Raw genomic sequence first — 21,654 nt, forward strand, 5'->3', positions numbered from 1 at the left:
GTAAATGTATTAATTGATTATAAATCTGCTGTTTGAAGGCCACTTAACTGTTGACTATTGGCTCTTTTTAGTGCCAGGAGCCCACAGTAAGAAAAGCCTTTTGTGCCCACTGCCTTTTGAATGGAATTGGGGTGCCGAGAAGTGATAGAGTAAGCAGGCTGCTTAAAGGCTGCTTATTTTCTACAAGATTTTTCTAATGTATCCCAGAGGGCATTTGATGTTGCAGCCAACCTGCTCTTTTTTCAACTGACCTGTCCTTGCGTCATCATGTCAGAGAAGTAATTTTCCAGACCCTATGCTTATCCTTTCTTTCCATACAATAAGTTTCAAAAGATACTATAACTCTGTTTAGTATTTTTTTTTCCTTGCAGAAATGCAGTTTTCCTACATTTTTGATGGTGCGGGAAACCTGCATAGCTTTTCTCTGCCTTTCTCCTCCTGTAGCCAGCCAATCACTTTGAGTTTTGCTGATTTTACTGCCTAACTCAGTGGTTCTCAGATTTTACTGTGCATTAAAATGACCTGGAGTGCCTGCTAAGAACAGGTCTGGAGTGGGGCCTGAGCTTCTGCATCTGACACGTGTTTTGGTGCTGCTGAGTTTGTTGGCTGGCGGGCATACTCTGAGGACCTGCTGCTCTAACTATTTTGATCCTCTTCTTTAGGTTTCACTACTGCTGCTCTGTTCAGGCTCTCCTTTCCCCTCTTGCCTGTTCTGTTTTGCTAGTCTCCTAACCTGCCTTCTTTCCTCTCCTCTGCTGTAGTACTTCTCCAGTGCCTTGTCCTCCTCTAGTTTAGGGCTGCTCAGATATATTTTCCAGAAGGTGCCGGAGAGAATCTCTCTAAAGGCAGGCTGATCCCTTGATTAAAGCCTTCAGTGGCTCCTGTTGCCTACAGCGGTCATTTCTACACTCTTAAATTTCTAACTAGTACAAAAGTATTTTGCTTAGTAAAAACATTAGAAGCAAGAACAAGAAAACTATCATTTACCACCCTCATTTTGTAAAATTGTTTTTTAACAAAAAAGTCTGAACAACATGATCTCAGCAAAGAATAGGTTTTATTCAGAAAATAAGTTGTAAAAAATATGAAATCTTAAAAATAAGGTTCTGCATTTTGTTAGTTTTAGCATAAAAGATAATGCTATTTTTCCTTACATAAAAATAAAGGGCCATGAGTTCAAGCCCTGCATTGAGCTCCAAGATGGGTATGGAGCCTACTTAAAAATAAATAGATAAATAAGTAAAAAATACAATAAAAATAAATTTCATTCTCTTTTTTATTTCTAAGGTAGATTATATTTTTTATTTCATAAAAATAGATTATCATAAATAGATTATCTTTTTTATTTCTAAGACCCAATTTGTGCCCATGTTCTTGGGTTTAAATGTTCCATATCAATTTCTTTTTTCCGTGTGAGGACATGCTCCTTTCAACAGGAAATATAATTTCTTTATTTTTTTTATTTAAGATTTTATTTGTTTACTATTATGTGTATGCAGGAGTGAGGGGGAGGGGCAGAGAGGAAGGGAGCGGGAGAGAATCAACCAGGGCTCTGTCTCAAAACCTTGAGACCATAACCTGAGCTGAAACCAAGAGTTAGATGCTTAACTGAATGAGCCACCCAGGAGCCCCTTCAGTAGGAAATAAATTTTCTGAGTTCCCTGTGTGTGTCAGTGATTTTGAGGCTTTGCTAGCTAAGCAAGGCTGTCAGCTCAGAGACTTCATCTTGGTTTAGAAGACCAGGCTATTTTTTTTCTTAACCATTTTTTAGAATTGACTATTGCTTCCCTTTTGTCTTTGGATCTAATTTATATTTGTTTTATTTCCTTGAACTTATTACAGAGATGACCCTTTGAATACTTGTCTGAAGTGTTTGACATTATATTTAGGAGTTGGTAGTTTGTAGGAACATACTTGGGTATGTTTCCTTTTCTTGTCAGTATTTCAGGTTATTATTTCTGTTAGTTTGATCAAATAGTACATTGTTCATTATTCCACAGTCCCAATCTCAAGGTGATTTGGTAGTATTCCAACTATAAGTAGAATTTTTACACAACTTTGGTAGGTATCAAGAAGCGTTCCCTTTGTATTTACTGAAAGACCTAAATCCCAAGTGAGCGTGTATTTACTGAAAGACAGTTTGAATGTGAATGGCTGTCAGGATAAAATCTCTTGGCTAGAGATTTGTCAGTTGGTCACATATTGTCCAGAGACATAGAAAGAAATGTGGTATGATCTGTTTTCCAGAGAGGAATGTGAGAAAGAAGACAGACATTAGTAATTAGCCACCACTTGGAAAGGACATGACTTCTGAGACCTACCCACTTCTCAGATATCAGTCTTCCTAACCAGTGAGCATCCATAGCACTTGGGGCAGTGACTTATTTACAGCACTGAATACATTGATCATAAGCTTGTTTATAAGTCTCACTCCCACTCTAGACCGTATTTTAGTGCAGTGACTGGGCCTTTTTCACACTTGATGTCTAAGTTGCTGGAACATAATAAATGTTTAGTAAATGTTGATAGAATCACTCCTGTTGATTTGATTTTTGGGTTTTCTGTATTAAAGTTAGGATCTATACAAGTTTAAATAAAACTATTTGTTAAAGTCAGATAATGAGTAAAGCAACACACTGAACATCTATTATTGTCAAAAGTATATTAAAGGAACACATTGAACATCTGTGACACACAAAAATAGGAGGCACATTTTCAGAGAATTTATAATTCAGTAGTGTATGCCTGAGTATCAAGAAAATGTTAAAAAATTAATAGCTGCTGAAGTCTTTGCTGAATTGAAGTTAAACATGAATTTGTAGTTTCTTTTGTAGCAGTGCTTACTGACCTGAGAACATGAGTAGAGAAAGCTGATGATGAAGATGATTCTAGGTTGTAGATGGACCAGTCACTGGCCAAGGAGAGATGGAGGCAGGGTAGCCAGACTTGCACTGAAGCTCTAGATAGAATGGAAACTTCTGGGCTTAGAAGAGTTTTAATAAAGGAACAATTGTAAAGACACACTCACTTGGGATTTTAGTAAATCATCTCGAACATCTCAGTCATTTGAAAGATACACTCTAGTATGAGTAAGGCTTTTTTTGGAGATGGGTTTTTCAGTATTTTATTTTATTACTATTTTTAAAAAGATTTTATTTATTTGACAGAGAAAGAGGGAACATAAGCAGAGGGAGTAGGAGAGGGAGAAGCAGGCTTCCCGATGAGCAGGGAGCCTGATGTGGGGCTTAGTCCCAGGACCCTGGGATCATGACCTGAGCCGAAGGCAGATGCTCAGTGACTGAGCCACCCAGGTGCCATGGGTTTTTCAATATTTTAGATCTTTATCACTTAATGAGGTGTTAACTTTTTGAGCAGAAATAGTATTCTATCATCTTCTTTGACCATTTTAATAAAATTGTATCTTTATTTTCATTTAGTAATTTTCCGGCTGGTAGCACCCACAGAAGAATCAGTAGAATGGGATATTCTTGAAATTAAGCGCCTCCTTGATCACCAGGATAATATTCTCTCAATGGTTAATGTCAATGGTAAGCTTATAGTGTGTACCTGTTTATTTTCTGTAAAATTTTGCACTTGTTAACAGAACCTGTTCTGAACTTTAGTCTTGTTTTATTTTATGATTATGTAATTACCATCATTTAAATAATGCTTTACACTAATAAGGATCAGCAGTCTAATAATTCTGAGGTTTAAGCCAGTGGAACTGATCCAAGTTTCATAGATTGGTACTTCTAAGAGATAAGAATAAGAAAAATAGAATGAGGCAGAGAAAAAAGATGACGGAGGGAGCATGATTATCTCAGGTGCTATGTGGTAGCTGTGGGATGAGTGTCGTGGGCTATAAATACTAACACTTAGGAGCATTTCAGCATTTTTGGCAAATGGTTCTGGTTAGTTTTTCTTCTATAGACCACACAGTACAGTATCATATAGCAAGATACACACTTAGAGCAGAAGGAGCAGGTTCAAGCGGGGTGGAATCATGATTGAAGACTGCCAGAGAATACCACCAAGATAAAGGAAAGGTCTGCAGAAGTTGGGTCATATTTGCCCTTCCTGGTAGTTGTGTGATTTGACTTTCCAGACATCTTATTTGGAGTCATAGTGATATTAATCATCATCTCCTGTGAGGTGACTCTCTTATCCAATGGCAGGGTAGGATTGCAGACCCAGTCCTGGCATTCAGTTGGCTGACTTTCAGATATAGTGACCCCTCTGTATCATCAGATCTCTGCTGGGGGATCTGCACTCCACGTTCATAGGAGAGGAGTCCTGGGTGGCTTTCGTTTGATGACAGTCTGAAGGAAACTGTGAAAGAAACTGTGCGGATGCTGTGAATATGATATAGTGGGAGGACTGGACGGCCCTCCCTGACCTGAGCCCTGGGTTGGCTCTTTTTGAGTGATACTTTGTATAATAAGCATGAAGGAAAAACAAAGGTGAATACAGATAGCACCAAATGCAGTCTTCATTTTCCTGCCACTGAATCACCTTTTCAGATATATGTGTGAGAATGCCCTTTCCAGCTGCAAAGTCCTCTTCCCTGATAGCCATCTTCTTATACAACCCAGCTGCAAGGCTTTCGAAAGACTAGGTTGTCTGTGGTGATAGAAGTTAACATGTTGGGAGCACCCATTTATTTTTCTCTGGCGGCTCTGACTTTCTTTTGCCATGGTGGGCAGCACAAAAGACAAGCTCTTACTTGGGGACTCTCTGACACTGAGCCCTTAGTTCCAAGGCCCTGGAGCTGCTAACCAAAGCACAGCAGTGCCCTGGCCCATTACACTGGTCAGGCCTAGTTGTTTAGTGATGGAGCTTCGGTACCATTGGTCCCGCAGGGTTCCTCAGTGAAGGTGATGGGAGGTTACTCAGAAGGCCCTAACCTTGTGACATTTCTTTTGCTGCGTGATATGCAAAGAAGCTTGTGACAGTTTAAACAAGAAAGTGTTCTTTAGGTATTTCATTGCAACTTCTTAAGGGAAGGAAAATGGAAATCCAGAATCAAAAAATTGGTAATGAAAATTACAGGAAACCCTTAGTACTTTCTACTTTATTAACTCCCTGACCATAAAATTACACTACAAAAAAAAAAAAAAAAAAGCCAGAAGCGTATTGAGGAATCATATATGGACAAAGAGTCTGTTAGAATTTGAAAATGATATTATGACAGTCGTATTTTGTATGTAGGCATGTTTGCTGTACTGCAGATTTCAGTGATCCTGATACGGTTCTGTTGTGTAATTCCCAGCTCCATTCTCAGCCCTGTGTCTTTTCCCCACAGTTATCATGGAGGATGTGGATAGTTACTGGGTTTGTACTTCACAGGGGAAGTACTTTTTCATTGAGGTGCCCGGGCAACCTTAGAATGGTAGGACAGAATTGCCACAAATGTGGATAATGAATAACAGGTTGGCCAGAGATATCTGAGTGTGTGAGCAGAAGGTTTTCTAACACAGACATACAGGATAACTTTGTTTATGCCTTCTAGCAAAAGGCTCTGGTGCTTCTTCATTTTATTCCTTTTCTTGTTTTGATACCATGGTATGGTAATCACAAATCATTAGTACTTGTGAGGGAAGGATAGACAATTACAAGAGTAAGATTTCATACTAAGTGACTTTTGATACTTACATTGGATGAAAATCCATCCATATATATCATTGAGGTGGTTTTGTGTGAAACATTTTGAGTGACCTCTTTGGGAATATATATTACACAGTGATAAATTACACTAACTTAGCTGAATACCAGTATTTTGTTTTAGGTGAAAAATTCCAACTGGGCACAAATACTTTATTTCTAACGCATAGATGAATCACAGACATTTGGGAGGATTAAGTCAGAGCAGGCAGCTCAGTGGTCTTGGGGTTAAGTTAACTGTTAAAATGACACATGCGGAATTAGTGTCAAGAATCTTCACTCCTTTACTTTTCTGGTTCTTTTATAGTTTGAATGAAATTGGAAAGAGGAGGGAAAGGGATGGAAAGGAAGGTCATGGAAAGAGTAGTACTACTTTAACTGTCCCACTAATAAAATTAGAAACTTACTTCTCTGCACAGATGAGAAGTGCACTTGTTTCTTCACATAGCAAATTCTGTAGTCTGTTAACAAACATAGAAATTGGACTTGGAACCAAGACAAAATAATGTTTACATGTATGATTGTTGGTAATTTTTTTATTTCTAAGAGATTGTTCATCTAGTAATTAGATATTTATGTCATGGTTCATTTGATAAATGGAATAATGAAATCATAATTAACTCATCTTTGATTTCTTACATTACAAATAACTGGATGTCTTAATACCATCATTATGGAATAATACTGGGGACTCAGAGTAATCCTGGGAACTCAAAGATAACATTAGATGCTTTCTTAAAATAGCTACACATTTGTTATTGGATTTTTACACTCATCCTCATTTAATGCATAAGAAATCGAAGATAGAAAAAGTTAAGTGATTTTTTGAGGACCAGGGGCTAGTAATAGAGGCACAATTAGAACTTGGGTTTTTAGACTCACATTGTATTGTTCTATTCTACCTTACCTAAATATGTAGGATTAAAATAAATTAATTTAAGATAATTTTTAGTGTCGACAGTTGTCTCTTTTTTTTTTCTTTTTTTAAAGATTTTTATTTATTTGAGATAGAGAGAGAGAGAACATAAGCACGGGGAGCAACAGGCAGAGGGAGAAGCAGACTCCCTCCCAAGCAGGATGCTGGATGCAGGGCTCCATCCCAGGACTCCGGGATCATGACCTAAGCCAAAGGCAGCTGGTCAACTGACTGAGCTACCCGGGCACCCCAGTTGTCCATTTTCTATTACATATATAATTTATAAGGTTTCTTAGTTGGCTAATTTTATTTTAAGGTTATAAAAACTTGTTATTATACAAGTAATACATACTCATAGTAGGAAAATGAGAAAACAGAAACATGAAGAATGTAAAAATTGTCCCATGCTATAGAATTAAGCACTGGTCATCCATATCCTTCTAGACATTTTTCTGTGCATATGTAGATATATACACACATGGCTTGTTGTTTTGTCATACTATGTTTTGGGTATATTTCTAAAGCAATAGAAACAACTCAATTTTTAATAATAGCATTACTATTTTTATTTTGTAGATGTCTTATTTATTCAGTCCCCAACTGGATATTTAGATACTTATCTTCATATTTTTAATAATATGTATAATAACCTTGTCATATATATCTTTTATCTACTTTCCTAAGGATAAATTCCTAGAAGTAGAATTGTTGGATCAATGGGTTTACATTTTTTTTTTTTAAGGTTTTGATGCATATCAACAAACTTGAAAGGACGATAGCAGTTTGTACTAGGACATTAGTAGGCCCGAAGTGTGTTGATTTCCTATGCTACTGCCAGCATTGGGTATTTTCCTGTTTTTTTTTTTTTTTTTTTTAATCTTTTCCAGTTTTCACATCAATAAGTAGTATCTTACTGCTTTTAGATTTTAAGGAAATTGAGTAACTTTTCACATCATTACTGACCATTTGTATTTTTTGTTTTGCCTATTCAGGTCTTTTCCCCATTTCTCTCCTGGAGTATTTGTCTTATTTTTAGTGGTTTCTAGGAGCTCCTTATGTATCAAGTATAACAGACCCACTTTGACATCTGAGTTGCAAGTGTTTCCATCCTTTTGTCATTTAAATATGATTTTTTTTTTTTTTTTTTGCTGAGCAGATATTTACACATAAATCTTTCCCCACCCTGCCTTTTATAGAGCTTTTTAGCACTGCTCATTTATAAAAGCATTTACCTTTATTTTTTCAATCCTTTAAGCATCTTTTTTTTTTTTTTAAGATTTTATTTATTTAACAGGAAGAGATCACAAGTATAGAGAGAGAGAGGAGGAAGCAGGCTCCCTGCCTAGCAGAGAGCCCGATGTGGGACTCGATCCCAGGACTTTGAGATCATGACCTGAGCTGAAGGCAGAGGCTTAAACCACTGAGCCACCCAGGCAGCCCTAAGCATCTTTTTAAAAAGATTTTACTTATTTTAGAGAGAAAGCGAGTGCATACACTTGAGTGATCAGGGGAAGGAGACTCAGCTCACAACCATGAGACCATGACCTGAGCTTGAAACCAATAGTCAAACACTTAACTTAGTGAGCCATCCAGGTGCCCCTCTTTTAAGCACCTTTAATGTTCTAATATATTTGAAATTTACCTTGGCATATGTAAAATAATAGAAAAAATACATTGGTCTCTGCTCCCAGTTCCTGGCACAGAGCTCCTAAAACCCCCATAATTTCTTAAGTGATAAGAGCACAAGGAGCATCTTTTGTTCTAATATTTGGTCTAATATTTCTTGACATAGGAGCTCCTAAATCTCTTGGAATTTTCTGGGTGGTAGGATTGTCTTTGGTTGTAATGAGACCATTATTTCTTAGTGGGCTTCTGGATGGGGGCTGGTCATCAGAAAGACCCACATGCTGATTAGAAACTTGGAATTTTTAGCTCCACCCTCCTTCTCCAGAGAGGGGCTGGAAATGGAGTTAATAATTGATCATGCCTACCTGAGGAAGCCTCCATAAAATTCCCAGGAGTGTGAGGTTTGGAGAGCTTCCAGACCGCCCCCCACGCGGAGGTGCTGGGAGAGCCGCAGACTTGGAGAGAACATGGAAGAGACAGGGAAGCTCCACAGGCCTCTAGCCCTCCCCACACACCTTGTCCTACAGATCTCCTTCTGGATGTTCATCTCTGTCCTTTATCGTATCCTTTCATGGCAAACAGGAAACTGTTTTCCTGAGGTCTGTGAGGTGCTCTGGTGCTGTGAGAACCTCTGACTTAGAGCTGATTGGTCAGAAGCACAGGTACCAACCTGGACTTGCAGCTGGCATGTGATGCTACCTCCAGGTAGAGTGTCAGAATGAGTTAAATTGTAGGACGCTCAGCTAGAGTCACAGAATGGCTTGGTGTGGGAAAAGCCAGCACACATCCGGTGTCACCAGTGTGAGTATGGTAATACTGTGACAGGAAAAGAGAGACACCAGAGAAAGGTCCATTTTCTAAACAGTACACGATCCAAGGTAAGGTTCTTTTATTTCTAGTCTTCAGTTAGTTAACCAGATAATCCAGTGTGAGGCATTTCTTTCCTCACTGAATTAAAATGCTGTTGTCACATACTAAAAAACTAAGTAGACTTGAGTCTCTTTCTTGCTGTTCTGTTATATATATCTGTTTGGCTTCTAGGTATTTCACTCTTCTAAATGTTGTTTTATAGAGCATTACTAGTAGGTAGTCCATTCCTTTTTTTACCTTTAACCTCTGTAAAATGATAACTAATGAGGCAAAAATGAACTCTGCCTAGATGTGAGTTTTGTAACTGGCTCCCATGTTGGAGAAATGATCGTCTGGGATATCCTGGACTGGTCTGTGCAGGCCTGTGAATGCAACTTCTGGGACCCACCTCCACAACTGGACACCCAGCAAGAAATAAAACTCTGCCAAAAACCAAATGACATTTCTATTCATCATTTCACATGGGATGAAGAGGTAAGAAAAAAAGGCGGGGGGAGGGAAGGGAAGGGAATTGGCAATAGTACTTGCTCTCCTCACCTTAATGAGATGTAATGAGATGTTGTGAGGCTGTCGTAATAACATAAATATTGGTGAAAGGACCTTCGTAAGGTTGAAGTTGTTTTAGTAAAAAGGTATTTCTAATAATACACTTGGAAAAATGTTTTTGCAAATCCTTCAGAGGCTCTTAAGACGATAGTGTCCCTATAGCATACACTTCCTTGTGTCCTTTATAGGTCTCTTGGATGCTTAAGATGTGGAGTGCAGGTAATTTTACTCATGTTGTCCAGGCAAAAAGAAGCTAAGTACTGTCGTAGGGATAGTGTGTTATGTGCATGACAGCTGCAGTGGTACTTCAGCAGCTTCCGCAGTAGGGCCATTCTGCAGCCATAGCTGCTCTCTCTGTGTCATAGTTCAGTGAGGGAAGGTGATGCTCAGGCATGTAACATGCAGAACTTCTGTGCTGGTGGTTGTGTCCTCCTGCCTTTCAACTGCCCTGAGCTTTCCTTTGCACTTCAGGGGGCAGTACGGTAGTTAGGACTAAAAGCTAGGAATAGGGAAGGTAACATGGCTTTCTGATGTCATAGTCGGGCTGGAAATCTGTTCTGCTGTGTAGTGGCAAGTACTAATTTTATGCCCATTTCTCAACTTTCCCTCCCCACCAGAATGTATTTGCTGCAGTTGGAAGGGGTTTATATGTGTATAACCTTCAAATGAAGCGTGTGATTGCTTGCCAGAAAAGCGCCCATGACTCTAACGTCCTGCATATTGCCAAACTTCCGAACAGGTACACATTCCCATCTGCTCTATAACAGATGAAAGAAACTCACATTTCCCAGTGCCTCCAAGGTAATTTCTCCAGTGGCAAAGCTTATCTGGCCCCTGGTTTGATCTGGTAAATTTTTTTGGATATGGAGAATAACCATGGCTGTCTCTAACAGAAGAGTTTGCGGCAGTGTGTTACAACATTTACAAGAAGCAGGGTTCAAATGAATTACATGGAGTTTTGTTATAAGGAGAGATAACATTAAAATTTGGTATTTATTTAAAAAGACAAAGACTTTTGGGTGCTGTGTGCTCATTTTTCTTGTTAGATTTTCCATAAAATCATCTTTTCGTTGTAGTTGTCCATGGCCAGAAAGAAATGGTCATCTTGTAGTGTGAGGCTACTAAGCGAGGGCTTTCCTGTCACTATAAATTTGGCTGCTGCGTTTCTAGCGATGAAGTCACAGGAAGGAAATACTATTTCTATGCAGGATACTTTTAGTGTGAGAGCTACCCTGACAAGAGCTAGAGTAAGAGGTGGGAAAGGGGGGACGGATCAGGATATTGTGCAAGTGTAATACACACTCTGTGTTTTACAAAATGGGATGAGGTATTTATCATTTGAGCCAGTTTAACAGTATAACGGCTGCCCCTCCCAAAGAGTGCTTTTACTTTGCATTGTGAAGTCATGTTAAATTGGGATTTTTATCAGCTCCTGCCGAGAGCTGGAGAAAAGCAGCTGAGAGCTCCACTGATTTTTCACCGCAAATGTAGCACTGGCCCTCCATGATGCATTCTCTTTTTATCACACATTTTCTGTTTTGACAGGCAGTTAATCTCATGCTCAGAAGATGGCAGTGTACGCATTTGGGAGTTAAGAGAAAAACAGCAGCTTGCCGCTGAACCTGTCCCAACAGGTGCGTGTCTTTTCTTATATGAAAGGCAGAGGGATGGCGATTATGTGCAGCACAGGAGTCTTGTACACTGTGATGCTTATGCTAATCGGGATCTCGGATTCATATCTTAATATTGCTTTAATGCAGAACTGCCTGTTTTTCTTCAAGTCAACTAGTATTTTATTGTTCTCAGGGAAACTCTCATTTCTGAACATATGGCCCATTAAAGTAATTATTCATTGTCTATCATAATGCTTGATAGGCAAGGAGGCTTTGTACCATCAGATATCAAATTAAGTGTTCTTTCAGCCTGGAAGCATTGATATCAAACTCAGTTTATGGGAAAAAAAACACTTTTGTGTTTGTATCATAATCTCACAAGCTCTTGACCTGCAGGTGTTTGGTTTGAAAAACAAAATACTGGCTCATTAGCAACCTTTGTGTAAGAACTCAGGTGCTGGTACCTCTGGAGTTTCTTCTGGTCAGGTTAAGTGCTGGGATACTGTTTTGGACACACATTGCTGTTCATCTACCTTTCGTTGATAGATCTGTGTTGTGACTTCTTTTTTTGGACACTGACATGCAGGCCTTTTACTGCTCTCCTCTTTGAGAGAGGAGATTTTGATTCCCAGTGCATTTTTGTCATGTTACTACACCTTCACCAGTGGGTAGGTGGGGCCAATAAAAGAAATGAGCAGCAAACCTGGTAGTTAAGATGAAACGAAGTAACAGATTTACAAAAACCCTAGCTTAGTGTTTCATACCATTGCCTTAGCCCTTGACTAAACTAAGTACAGAACATCTTTGCATTTAAGTTTTCTGTTTTTCTGAGATTATATTTGAAGTAAAGAGCACAGTGATTTTGGAAGTGATTGAAATGATTGTTTTTCTAGGTTTTTTTAACATGTGGGGATTTGGAAGAGTGAACAAACAAGCCAGCCAACCTGTTAAAAAGCAACAAGAAAATGCCCCTCCATGTTCATTGGAGCTTATTGGAGATTTGATTGGACACTCCTCATCCGTGGAGGTACTATTTTTAATAGGCATATAAAGGTTTAGGGCATTCATATAAAGACCTGGTTTTTTTTTTCTTAGTATGTTTTTGCTCAGTCCAAACATGGATAGGTTATAGCATGTGCAATTAAGACATGATGTGAGGAAGCAAGGAATGTGTTCCTTCTAAAAATGGGCTTAACCACAATTATTTAGGAGATGGAGATAGCTGAGAATCGGACAGCGTGAATCATGTTGAATAACTAACAGTAGTAGAGGGTGCATGGAGGGTTGCATTATATATGTAGAGTTAAAGCCTTGCAGACTGGAACAGAGCACTGTTTTTATCCTTCTTTTGAAGGATCGTATTTTGTTAGTTTTCCTAAGTCTTAGGTCATTGGTTATTGCTGTACATATATGAAAATATTAGTTAAGAATTGTAATATGTACACAACTCTTAACTTGTGGAAATCCAAATACGTTAGTATTTACTAAATTTACTATAATATTTATAATATTGCCTCTAATGAAGGGAATAAGATCATTCGAGGTAAGATGAGCGGAACTGGTAATCATCTATAAGCAGAGCCCTAAGTAATGAATGTCTTCCATTGTTCTCCGCTGGTTCACAGCCAGGGAGCAGCAGACTCTACTCTTCATTTGAATGTGTGTTTATGCTTAGGAGCAGCACCACACTTACCAGTCATTTCCTAGATTTTAGGCAGCAGACTTGACACTGGAGTTCACAAAGATATTCGTAGGATAATCCTTGCCCTCTTGGATCTTAGAGAAGGGAAGGACACAGCCCAAGTAAGTTGTTACCCTGAGCTGCTCAGGCAGGCCCAGATGATTGTAAACAGTGAGTGCTTAGGAATTAGAAGGTTGCAGAGGGTGGACATAGCCTTGTGCCCCCAAGTTCCCTAATGTTGGGTATTGGGTCTTGTTTATCCTTGCTTCCCTCTAACACTAGCCCAGTTGCTTTCCTTTTGTTCTGCTTCTTAACTCTGCTTTCGCTTAGGTGGCTGTTGTGTAGTGTGGGACTGGGGAGAATAGAATGTGGTAGAAGTGCAAAGATTGTATTGACGTGGAGGCAGGAGCAGACTGGCTAGGCCAGAGCAGTGGTTTTCTGTGAACAGACATTAGGAGGAGAGAAAGCCTGAGAAAGCAGTTTTGCATCAGATTGTGAATGTCCTTGCCTGTAAGGCTGGTGAATTTTGGCTTTATTTTTAAAACAGTAGATACCCCACTAAAGGTTTTTAAATAGCGGGGCTTAAGGGCACCTGGGTGGCTCAGTCAGGTAAGCATCTGCTTTCAACTCAGGTCATGATCTTAGGTTCCTGGGATCGAGCCCTGCATCGGACTCCCTGCTCAGTGGGGAGTCTCCCTCAAGTATATTTATCTTTGAAAAAAAAAAAAAAAAATGGTGTGGGTAACCTTCATAGTGGCATATTTGCCATAGTGTAGACCTGAGGAATTTTCCTTAAAGTGTTGACATTAAAGCTTTTTTTTTTTTTTTTTTTTAAATCTCTGGCTTCTTTCAGAAAAATCTTGGCTCCCTTTTGGTGCTTCCTGAATTTCCTCATTCCTTTTATGTTCTTACCCTTACTTTCTAGCCAATCCTGTTACCTGTAGTATTTTGCTCCCCTTCCTCCCCCTCTTCACTTAGAGATCATCAGCTGAGGCCTTATCCTGTTTTGTTCAAAATTCTTTCAGAGAAAACTCCCATCCTGTTCTTCGATATTGTGTTTCTCTCCTTCGTTTCATTCTTGCCTTTGCCAAGCTCTGCTCTCTACTCCAGAGGTAGCTCTGCTGCCTTCTCATTAGCTCTTTTTTTAAATTCTTCTTTTCTTCATCAGGTATGACCTTCCCTTCAGTTGGGAAGTTTTAGGTTTTTGAAGTTTTGACAGTTTCAGTGGTTACTCATCTACTCATCTAGGTCTTCTCTTTCTGTGGCAAATCCTACATTTTTTAGTACCCTGGTTACATGGTCTTTGTTTCAACTATGATGTGATTTCACAACTGAACTAGAACCTTCTTCTTGGTAGGGACCAGAACATACAGATGGCATTCTGTAAATGCTTATGGATTAGAGAGCTCAAGCCAGTGTTTATCTTGCCGAATTAGGAATTTAGACATTTTACTGGTAGCCAGCTGTCCACTTCTCCTTGTACTTCTGACATAATCTGAAATACCTGAAGAATTACAGCAAAACCGAAAAATGCTGTGGGAATTCATGTACTTCACAAAAATAGTTGTTATAGTTCTGATTATTAAAATATATAAGCATATAGATAAATGCTAGACCATTACACAATTTCTCATGAAAAATGAGTTTGACATTCAGATTCAAGTAAGTCTACAAGTTACCCACCTTACAAGCACCTGTTAGTCTAGTGTTAGCCTCACCTTTTCTCTTTGAAATTCCTATAATCAGTAGCTTTACATTTCTTTACAGATGTTTCTATACTTCGAAGATCATGGACTAGTGACGTGCTCTGCTGACCATCTCATTATTTTGTGGAAAAATGGAGAAAGAGAATCTGGATTGCGCAGTTTAAAATTATTTCAAAAATTAGAGGAGAATGGTGACTTATATCTTGACATCTAGTTGAAGGAATTTGGAATACTTGTGTGTGAACCTTGAATGTCAAATATAGGGTAATACTGAAGTTTATAATGTATTATTTATTTTTTTAAAGAGTTTAAGTTATCTCCACACTCAGTGAGGGGCTCAAACTCCCAACCCCCAGATCAAGAGTTGCAAGTTGTTTCTCCGGTATTAGTACATTCACCAAAGAATACACTATACGTTTTTTGACTTTTCACATAGCAGTAACCTGAAACCACTGAGGAAATGGGTCTATAGTGCTCAGAACCTCTCACTCACTTGATTTAGTATAATTTTGTTCCCTCTAATTACATTCTTATCACGAAAATTTTTTTAAAAGTTACATGTACTTTCATATTTAGACCCTTGGGAAATTTAAAGTACCTGCCTTTATTCTCAAAAGGAGTATTTTAACTATACCTGTTTTAAAAATTTAACAAGCCTACTTTTCAGAAAATACAAGATATTTTGGGATAAAAATGAGAAATCCACTGAACAACAGATAGGATGTCGCACATCTTGAATTTACAGCTGGAGACCTCCAGGAGCCTGTGCTTTGTGCTGCTGCTCAAGGGGTGAGTGCTGGGTTTGAGCTGCTTCTTCTGAACCTAGACCCTGTGAGGGAGGTGGAAATAGAACAGTAAAACTGTGGCATTCATTAGAAGCTTTTTGTTCTTTGATTTTCCTTAGAACCTCTTGGATTAAGAATCTTTGTGATAAATATATCCTACATCCTACAGATTTCCTGGTCTTTAGTAACTAAGTAAGAACCTTCTGTGAGCAACTTGAGTCTCTCACTGTTAAACTCCACCTTTTTTATTGGTGGTGCCAATTTCTTTAAATGCTTTTGTTGTAGTGTACCTGCTACTATTCCTACAAACTCAGGTCAATAGGAATCGTACCAGGGTGTGGTTTTCTCCCCCCATGTGAAGTGGCTGAATGGCTATTAGCTAGGTGGGACTGGACGAGCACACAGCCCTCATTTGTGCCTGCAATGAGAGCTAGAGCAGTAAAGAGATACCGTGCTTCCCAGGTCAGTGTGGCCGCAAGTGCCTGATTGATCTTACCATTCCTCCAATACGAAAGACTTGAGAAAGGCTTCGTTTGTGTAGTTACTTGTAGGACCACTCCAACTTAATCCTCTTTATCACCCCACCAGCCTTAGAACAGATATTTTCTCCCCTTTGGTACTAAAGAATAAAAATTAAAAAAGAAAGTGGAGTTAATTGTGGAGTTATGCTGAAAGTGCTGATCAAAGAGTCCTGTTACCATGTAGGAGGACTCCCGCTCCTTCGCTCTCTGCCAGTTCACCTGTTCCTCCCACTCATCCATAATGGAATCTTTATAAATTGTTGCTATGCCAGTCTGATGCCCTGATGTTAGGAATGAGGAAACTGAGGCCCATGCAGGTAAGACCTTGCAATTAGCCCTTTGCCCTGGTTCTTAGTGCATCAGGTTGTTGATCACTTTAGTTAGGTATCTCACAGTCATTTTCGGGCTTTAAAATTCTCCTTGATAACTGGACCTTCTTCCATTACTAGCTCACTTTTTCTTTGGACATTTTACATGAGGTCTTTTAAGTTTTTCAAGTTGTTTTCTTGAGTTGTGTAAGACCTCTTCCATGAATTATACAGGTTAGCTGCTGTATTTCCTAATAGGTTTTGGGTTAGTATTTTCAGCTAGTAATCTGTTCCCATGGAGTGACAGAAACCATAGGTGAGTTTTGGGAGCAACTAGTACTGTAAGTACCACCATCAATCCTCTGATCTTTCTGGAGGGAAGCCTCCCACTCAGAAAGAGGAGAGATTTTAATAGGGCTCAGATGTGATGGCTGCTCAGTAGTTGTGTGTAGACTGCTGCTAGATGCTGAACTTGAAGCACCCCAAGTAACAGCAGGTAGTGGGTCCTGTCATTTTTATTTAAAAATATCCTGTTACCTCCTTCTCTAGCTGTCTTCACATAATTACAAGCAAGAGCCTAAATTTCAGGGGCATTGTATCATTCCTTTCTCAGCCTAAGGCTTGTTCTTTGCCTCTAAGACAAACCAGTCCTGACTTAGAATTATAAAATATTGTTACCTTTACAAGAATGACTTGTACAGGTAACTTCTAACTAACTTGTAGTTAAGTAGTCGGTCTAATATGACTTCTCCCTATATGAGATAGCATACTTCTTAATTAGTGGGGGTGTGTTCAACACAGAACGTTTTAGGAAACAAATATAAAGAGGCATTTATAATAGTTTATACCTCTGAAAGACTATATGGAAGAATGCAATATTTAGTTAGCAATTCAGAGGATTACACACTGATTAAGACTGTAGCTGTGTTAAAGCTTTGGTACCTGGCAGTCTTAAAGCCTTTAACATTTTAATTTGACATTACAAGGAGTAAGCTATAACATTCATACAGAAAATGTCAAACATCTGATAAATGTTACTTACCAAATGGAACTGAGAGCGACATGGCGAGGTAAAGACTGTCCTTGTCTCGAGCAAGTCTCTGAAGCCTAGGCAAGTTATTTAGCTCCTTAAAATGGGATTTTGACATCCTGAATTTAATGTGTCTGAAAATAAAGTGTGTGACTCATGAAATAAAGGACACTAAAGCGAAATTTTGAAATAATGAAAAGTTTAGGCCAAAGAGATAAAATAAAAACAGCTGTTGGGAATGAAAAATGGCTGTAGGAATTTAGTTACAAGTACTTCACAAAAACACTTTCATCACATTTACATAGTGCAGCATTACAACACAAAGCTAGCTGCTGTCCTGACCAAGCACATTCGCTTTTCTAACAAAAATAATTTAGATACATTTCTCTGCGTGGAATTGTCATATATGATTTCATTTTTTGGTACAAAACATAGAAAAAAACATTGGCACATTATGTAGTGATAAGTCATTTTTTTTTTCTTTCCATGTACTGGTTTCAAGTGTTCTGCATTCCAATTTTCATTTGAAAAAAATAACTACTACTCCACTAATTCAGCCTCTGTTTATACCTCATTAAAATGCAGCATGGAATACAGAGGATTTGAAAAGGAAAATGAAGATATTTTGTTTACTGAGTTTCTGATATTTACAATACATAGAGAAGGGTTGTTTGGTAAAAGAGAAAGGAAAATCTCAAGTCTGACTTTATGTAGATCACAGAAAGTTTTCAAAAGAGCTGTATAAAAATATGCACTTGTGCTTTAGAAGCTTTTAGCATACAATTAAGAGCATAAAATAGTATTTACTGCTTCTCCTTATGCCTATTTTCCAATCTATTTACACATCGTGCAGTCTTTTCTTCTTTACATCATTAAAGCAAAATGGCAAGGTTTCAAATATAGATAGGTTAAAAACATCTGAACTTTGAAACTTCCCCATCCCTCCCCAAAAAGAGATGTCTAGATGGTACACTGCATAAGCTACTCCAGACTTACACCCACCAAATTTAGAGTGCTTTAATAAAAACTTTTAACAGCAAATGTATATAAATTTTCTTAAAAAAAAAAAGTTTATCCAAGGGCATTCAAATTTAATGGCTTTTATATACTCACTTTAGTGCCTTGTGACTGCCTCTGTAAACTGGAAATAAGGGAAGCTCTTGGATTCCCCCCAAATAAGGTGTCAGTCCCTCCCCATCATAAGATGAATTCCTTTTCTAGGAAAGACAGCTACACAGGCCACTGCTTCCAGTCTACAGAAGGCACTCACCAGGCCAAGGCTGTGGTCAACCTTGCTTGTCACACCATTAAGCAAAGGAACTGCTTAGCCATAGAGGTGACAAAACCAACTAGTTTATCAGTGATTTGGTCCTAGTTGTTTTGCTCATTTTTTATATAGTTTTTTCCCCTTAGGTATTATGAATCCTTCAGGCTGAGACACTTGAGGAAAATAGTCAAGCTAAACAGTGAAGGTGACTTTTATGGTAAGAGACACTAGCTAAGCTACTTGGTCATCCAGCAAGATGGGCTCACAGGCACCGTCTTTGCTGCTGTGTCCTGCTAGTTATATATAGTAAATGAGCTCCATGGTTTCATGAGGACACACAGGATGACAGTAGGACAAAGGATTTTGCCATGTGTTTGTTCTGTCACTAAGTGTTCAAAAGAACATGTCTTTCTCTTCACGGAATGTAACTTTCTAAAAATGCAGTTTGGGGACTTAAATAATTCAAAGGTCCAATATTAAACACCAACTCTTTAACCTACACCTGTCCTTTTCACTAGAAAGTAATGCCTCTTATTTCCACGACTGATTCACAGTGCCCTTCGCAGATCCCGAGGTCCCCTTCTCTGTCTTGGCTTTAGCTATCAGATGGAAGCCTCAGACTTTTGCACTTGAGGTCATCTAATGTCTTCCAGTGTTTGTAGTTATCAGCCAAATGTTGCATCAGGGCTGGCAGATGGGCAAAGGCTGCAAGGACATCAAAGAATCACAAGTTAGGTGACCGGAACAGATTTAAGGCCAGGGCTCTGTGAGATAGATTGGGGTTCAGAAGTGGAAGAGAGGTCCCCTAGTGCACATACAAGCATGGGAAGGTAAGTTATTAACACTAGTTTCTAAATACAGTCACTTATTAGCAACATTACAAAATGTATTTAGTCTACTCTGATTCACAGATGCTGTTGGTATTCTTTCTAGAGTTTCCCTGAGGAACGGCTAAACCTGCAAACTTTGGAAACCTTTGCTTCCCAGAGGTTAAGACTTACTGCTGCAATTATCAAACATCTACTGAAATTTCTGTACATAAGGTTCTCTGCAAGGTGCTAGGGATGCAGAAGGTGCCTACGCGCCCCCTCCCCCCACCTGGCTGCAAACAGCTGGTAGCTATCTCCACACACACACAACCAAAAGTAGCATTTCATGTATACCTTTAGGCCCAACCTGTGTCAGTAAGGGTTATCATCATAAAGTAGAACACAGTATTCCTGTGGGGTGGCAAAACACCAACTCTCTTACCATCCCAAGCATCAAACATGTCTGTTATGAAGTAGTCAATGAAGGAGATCTGGGATTTGGGGATGCTGCAGGTATTCCGGTCAAACACTGGCATCACCACAGGGAGCCCCTGTCTCTTCTCTTCATCAGTCTACGAGAAATGAGAGCACACACAGGGCTGGGGCACACGAGGAGCTGTCACAGCATCTCATTTCTCAGAACAGCTCTGAACATGAGTCCTCCTCTAGCTGTCACCATGAAGACCTCGCTAGGTTAGTAAGCTCCTGAGGCTCCTGTGAGTCAACTGCCTGATGAGCTAGGGACTCAGGTCTCTTGTACTATCCCAGAGCCCCTCCTGAAGCACTGATCTCTTCACCCCTTTCTGAAGATCGGCTTCCGCAGTCCCACTAGTAGCGCTGAGTACTAACACTGGTGATACCACCATTTACAGTGAGTGCAGGAGTGATGGTGGGGCAGTGCTTATGCCTTAGCGTGAGTCCAGGCACTGTCACCAAACTGTACCAGGAGTCACGTGCCTGAAGTTCAAAAACCCAGTTTCACTTAACCAATATCCTCATTGAAGCAGTAAGAATTATTAATGAATTTTGACCTCTGAGTACTCAGTACATGTGCTTTTAAAATTCTGTGTTCTGACAAAATGGGAAGTCCGCATAAAGCCCTTACACCACACAGCACAGCATCGTGATGTTGTCTGGAGGAAAAGCATTTCAGCAGTTGAGCTGAAGCACACTATTTTTACTCCAAAGAATGGCAAACTGGGATTGCTCAGGTTTGAGTACTGGCCATGCGGTTCTCAAGGAGCATGTCAGCCTGAGCATTTTGCACAGTAGAGTAGATGTTTACTTGTGTAAGGCCAGCCTGTGTGGAGCTGAATATTAAGATACCCATGTTCCTGATGGTGTGCTGAACCTGAAGCCAGCACATGAGAGGCCTCGTTTCTGACTTGTGATTCTTAGGCCACAGCGCTTGTGAACATTAGTACATTCCTTTTTGGGAGAAGGACAGCTGAACAAGGAACTTACATTAAATGACTTAGAAGTGTTCCTCTCCCATGCCTGTACTTAGAGAATAATTAGGACTAGGATTTCAGGCCGCCTCTGTGGGTCCTGGGAGGCCCATTAATGACCTCCTACAAGCTTTTGGCTCAGCTTGCTCATTCCAGATTAATCGATGAGGCATCTTTAAAATCTCCACTGTTGTTCAAGGAGTAGTTCGGATTTTTTACTCTTAACCCCCTTTTTTCTGGCAACATCAGACTGCCTGCCCTACTTTTCTCCATTTCTGGAGCTCCTCTTCTCAGCCTTGAAAGCTGCAGTTAACGTACTGAGTACTTGGCTGTCCTCTCCCTGCCAGCCCTTTGGGACACGATGAACCATTCTTTATCCTGCCGTCATGGTACACTCCACCGTTCCGGCCCTCCCCCAGTGCAGGACTTGGGGCTGCGTGCGTGTTTTCCTTTCTATCACACATACGTACCACAGTCCTCTTCCCTGGAAGTAGGCCTGTATTTCAAAAGCATCTTGTGGTCTACTTGTTTCTGGATTTTGTTCCTTCAACTCCTTCACACTGCCAAAGTGAACTACATATTGCTATTCTTATATAAAAATTCTATTTTTCTTCCTTACTAATTTTACACATGATACTTTCTCTCCCACGAAGTCCTTTCCTATTTCCATATATCTAAATCTTTTCAAAAAATAAAAACACAACTTTAATACCAATTCCCTCAAAGCTCCTTTTTTTTTCTTTTTTTATCATCTAGGAAACGTATCTGTCTGAACTCAGATAGCATTTACCATACCTCCTTTAGAGATACTTCCTATTTTTAGCGATGTGTGGACCTATGTCTACACCTCTCCCCTGCTGTTTATGA

The 21,654-nt window shown here is 39.4% G+C and overlaps 2 protein-coding genes across 8 annotated transcripts in view; one reads left to right on the forward strand and one right to left on the reverse strand.

Annotated features, from left to right (window-relative positions):
- The window catches only part of WDR41 (WD repeat domain 41), a 44,209-nt gene extending 29,310 nt beyond the window's left edge, over nucleotides 1–14,899 (forward strand). Inside the window, exons 8-13 of the mRNA XM_082724803.1 lie at nucleotides 3,438–3,548; nucleotides 9,363–9,547; nucleotides 10,237–10,358; nucleotides 11,165–11,253; nucleotides 12,126–12,259; nucleotides 14,681–14,899. Coding sequence (XP_082580929.1) covers nucleotides 3,438–3,548; nucleotides 9,363–9,547; nucleotides 10,237–10,358; nucleotides 11,165–11,253; nucleotides 12,126–12,259; nucleotides 14,681–14,833 — 794 coding nt within the window. The 3' untranslated portion in view covers nucleotides 14,834–14,899. The remainder of the gene's footprint in view (nucleotides 1–3,437; nucleotides 3,549–9,362; nucleotides 9,548–10,236; nucleotides 10,359–11,164; nucleotides 11,254–12,125; nucleotides 12,260–14,680) is intronic.
- Nucleotides 14,900–17,445: 2,546 nt separating this feature from the next.
- The window catches only part of PDE8B (phosphodiesterase 8B), a 260,450-nt gene continuing 256,241 nt past the window's right edge, over nucleotides 17,446–21,654 (reverse strand). For all 7 annotated transcript variants that reach the window (XM_082724779.1, XM_082724778.1, XM_082724777.1 and 4 more), the window contains 2 exons: nucleotides 19,782–19,911; nucleotides 17,446–19,235 (listed from right to left, as the gene is read on the reverse strand). In XM_082724779.1, coding sequence (XP_082580905.1) covers nucleotides 19,126–19,235; nucleotides 19,782–19,911 — 240 coding nt within the window. In that variant the 3' untranslated portion in view covers nucleotides 17,446–19,125. The remainder of the gene's footprint in view (nucleotides 19,236–19,781; nucleotides 19,912–21,654) is intronic.

This window comes from Mustela nivalis, assembly GCF_964662115.1.
Source record: "Mustela nivalis genome assembly, chromosome: 3".
In the NCBI taxonomy this organism is placed as follows: domain Eukaryota; kingdom Metazoa; phylum Chordata; class Mammalia; order Carnivora; family Mustelidae; genus Mustela; species Mustela nivalis.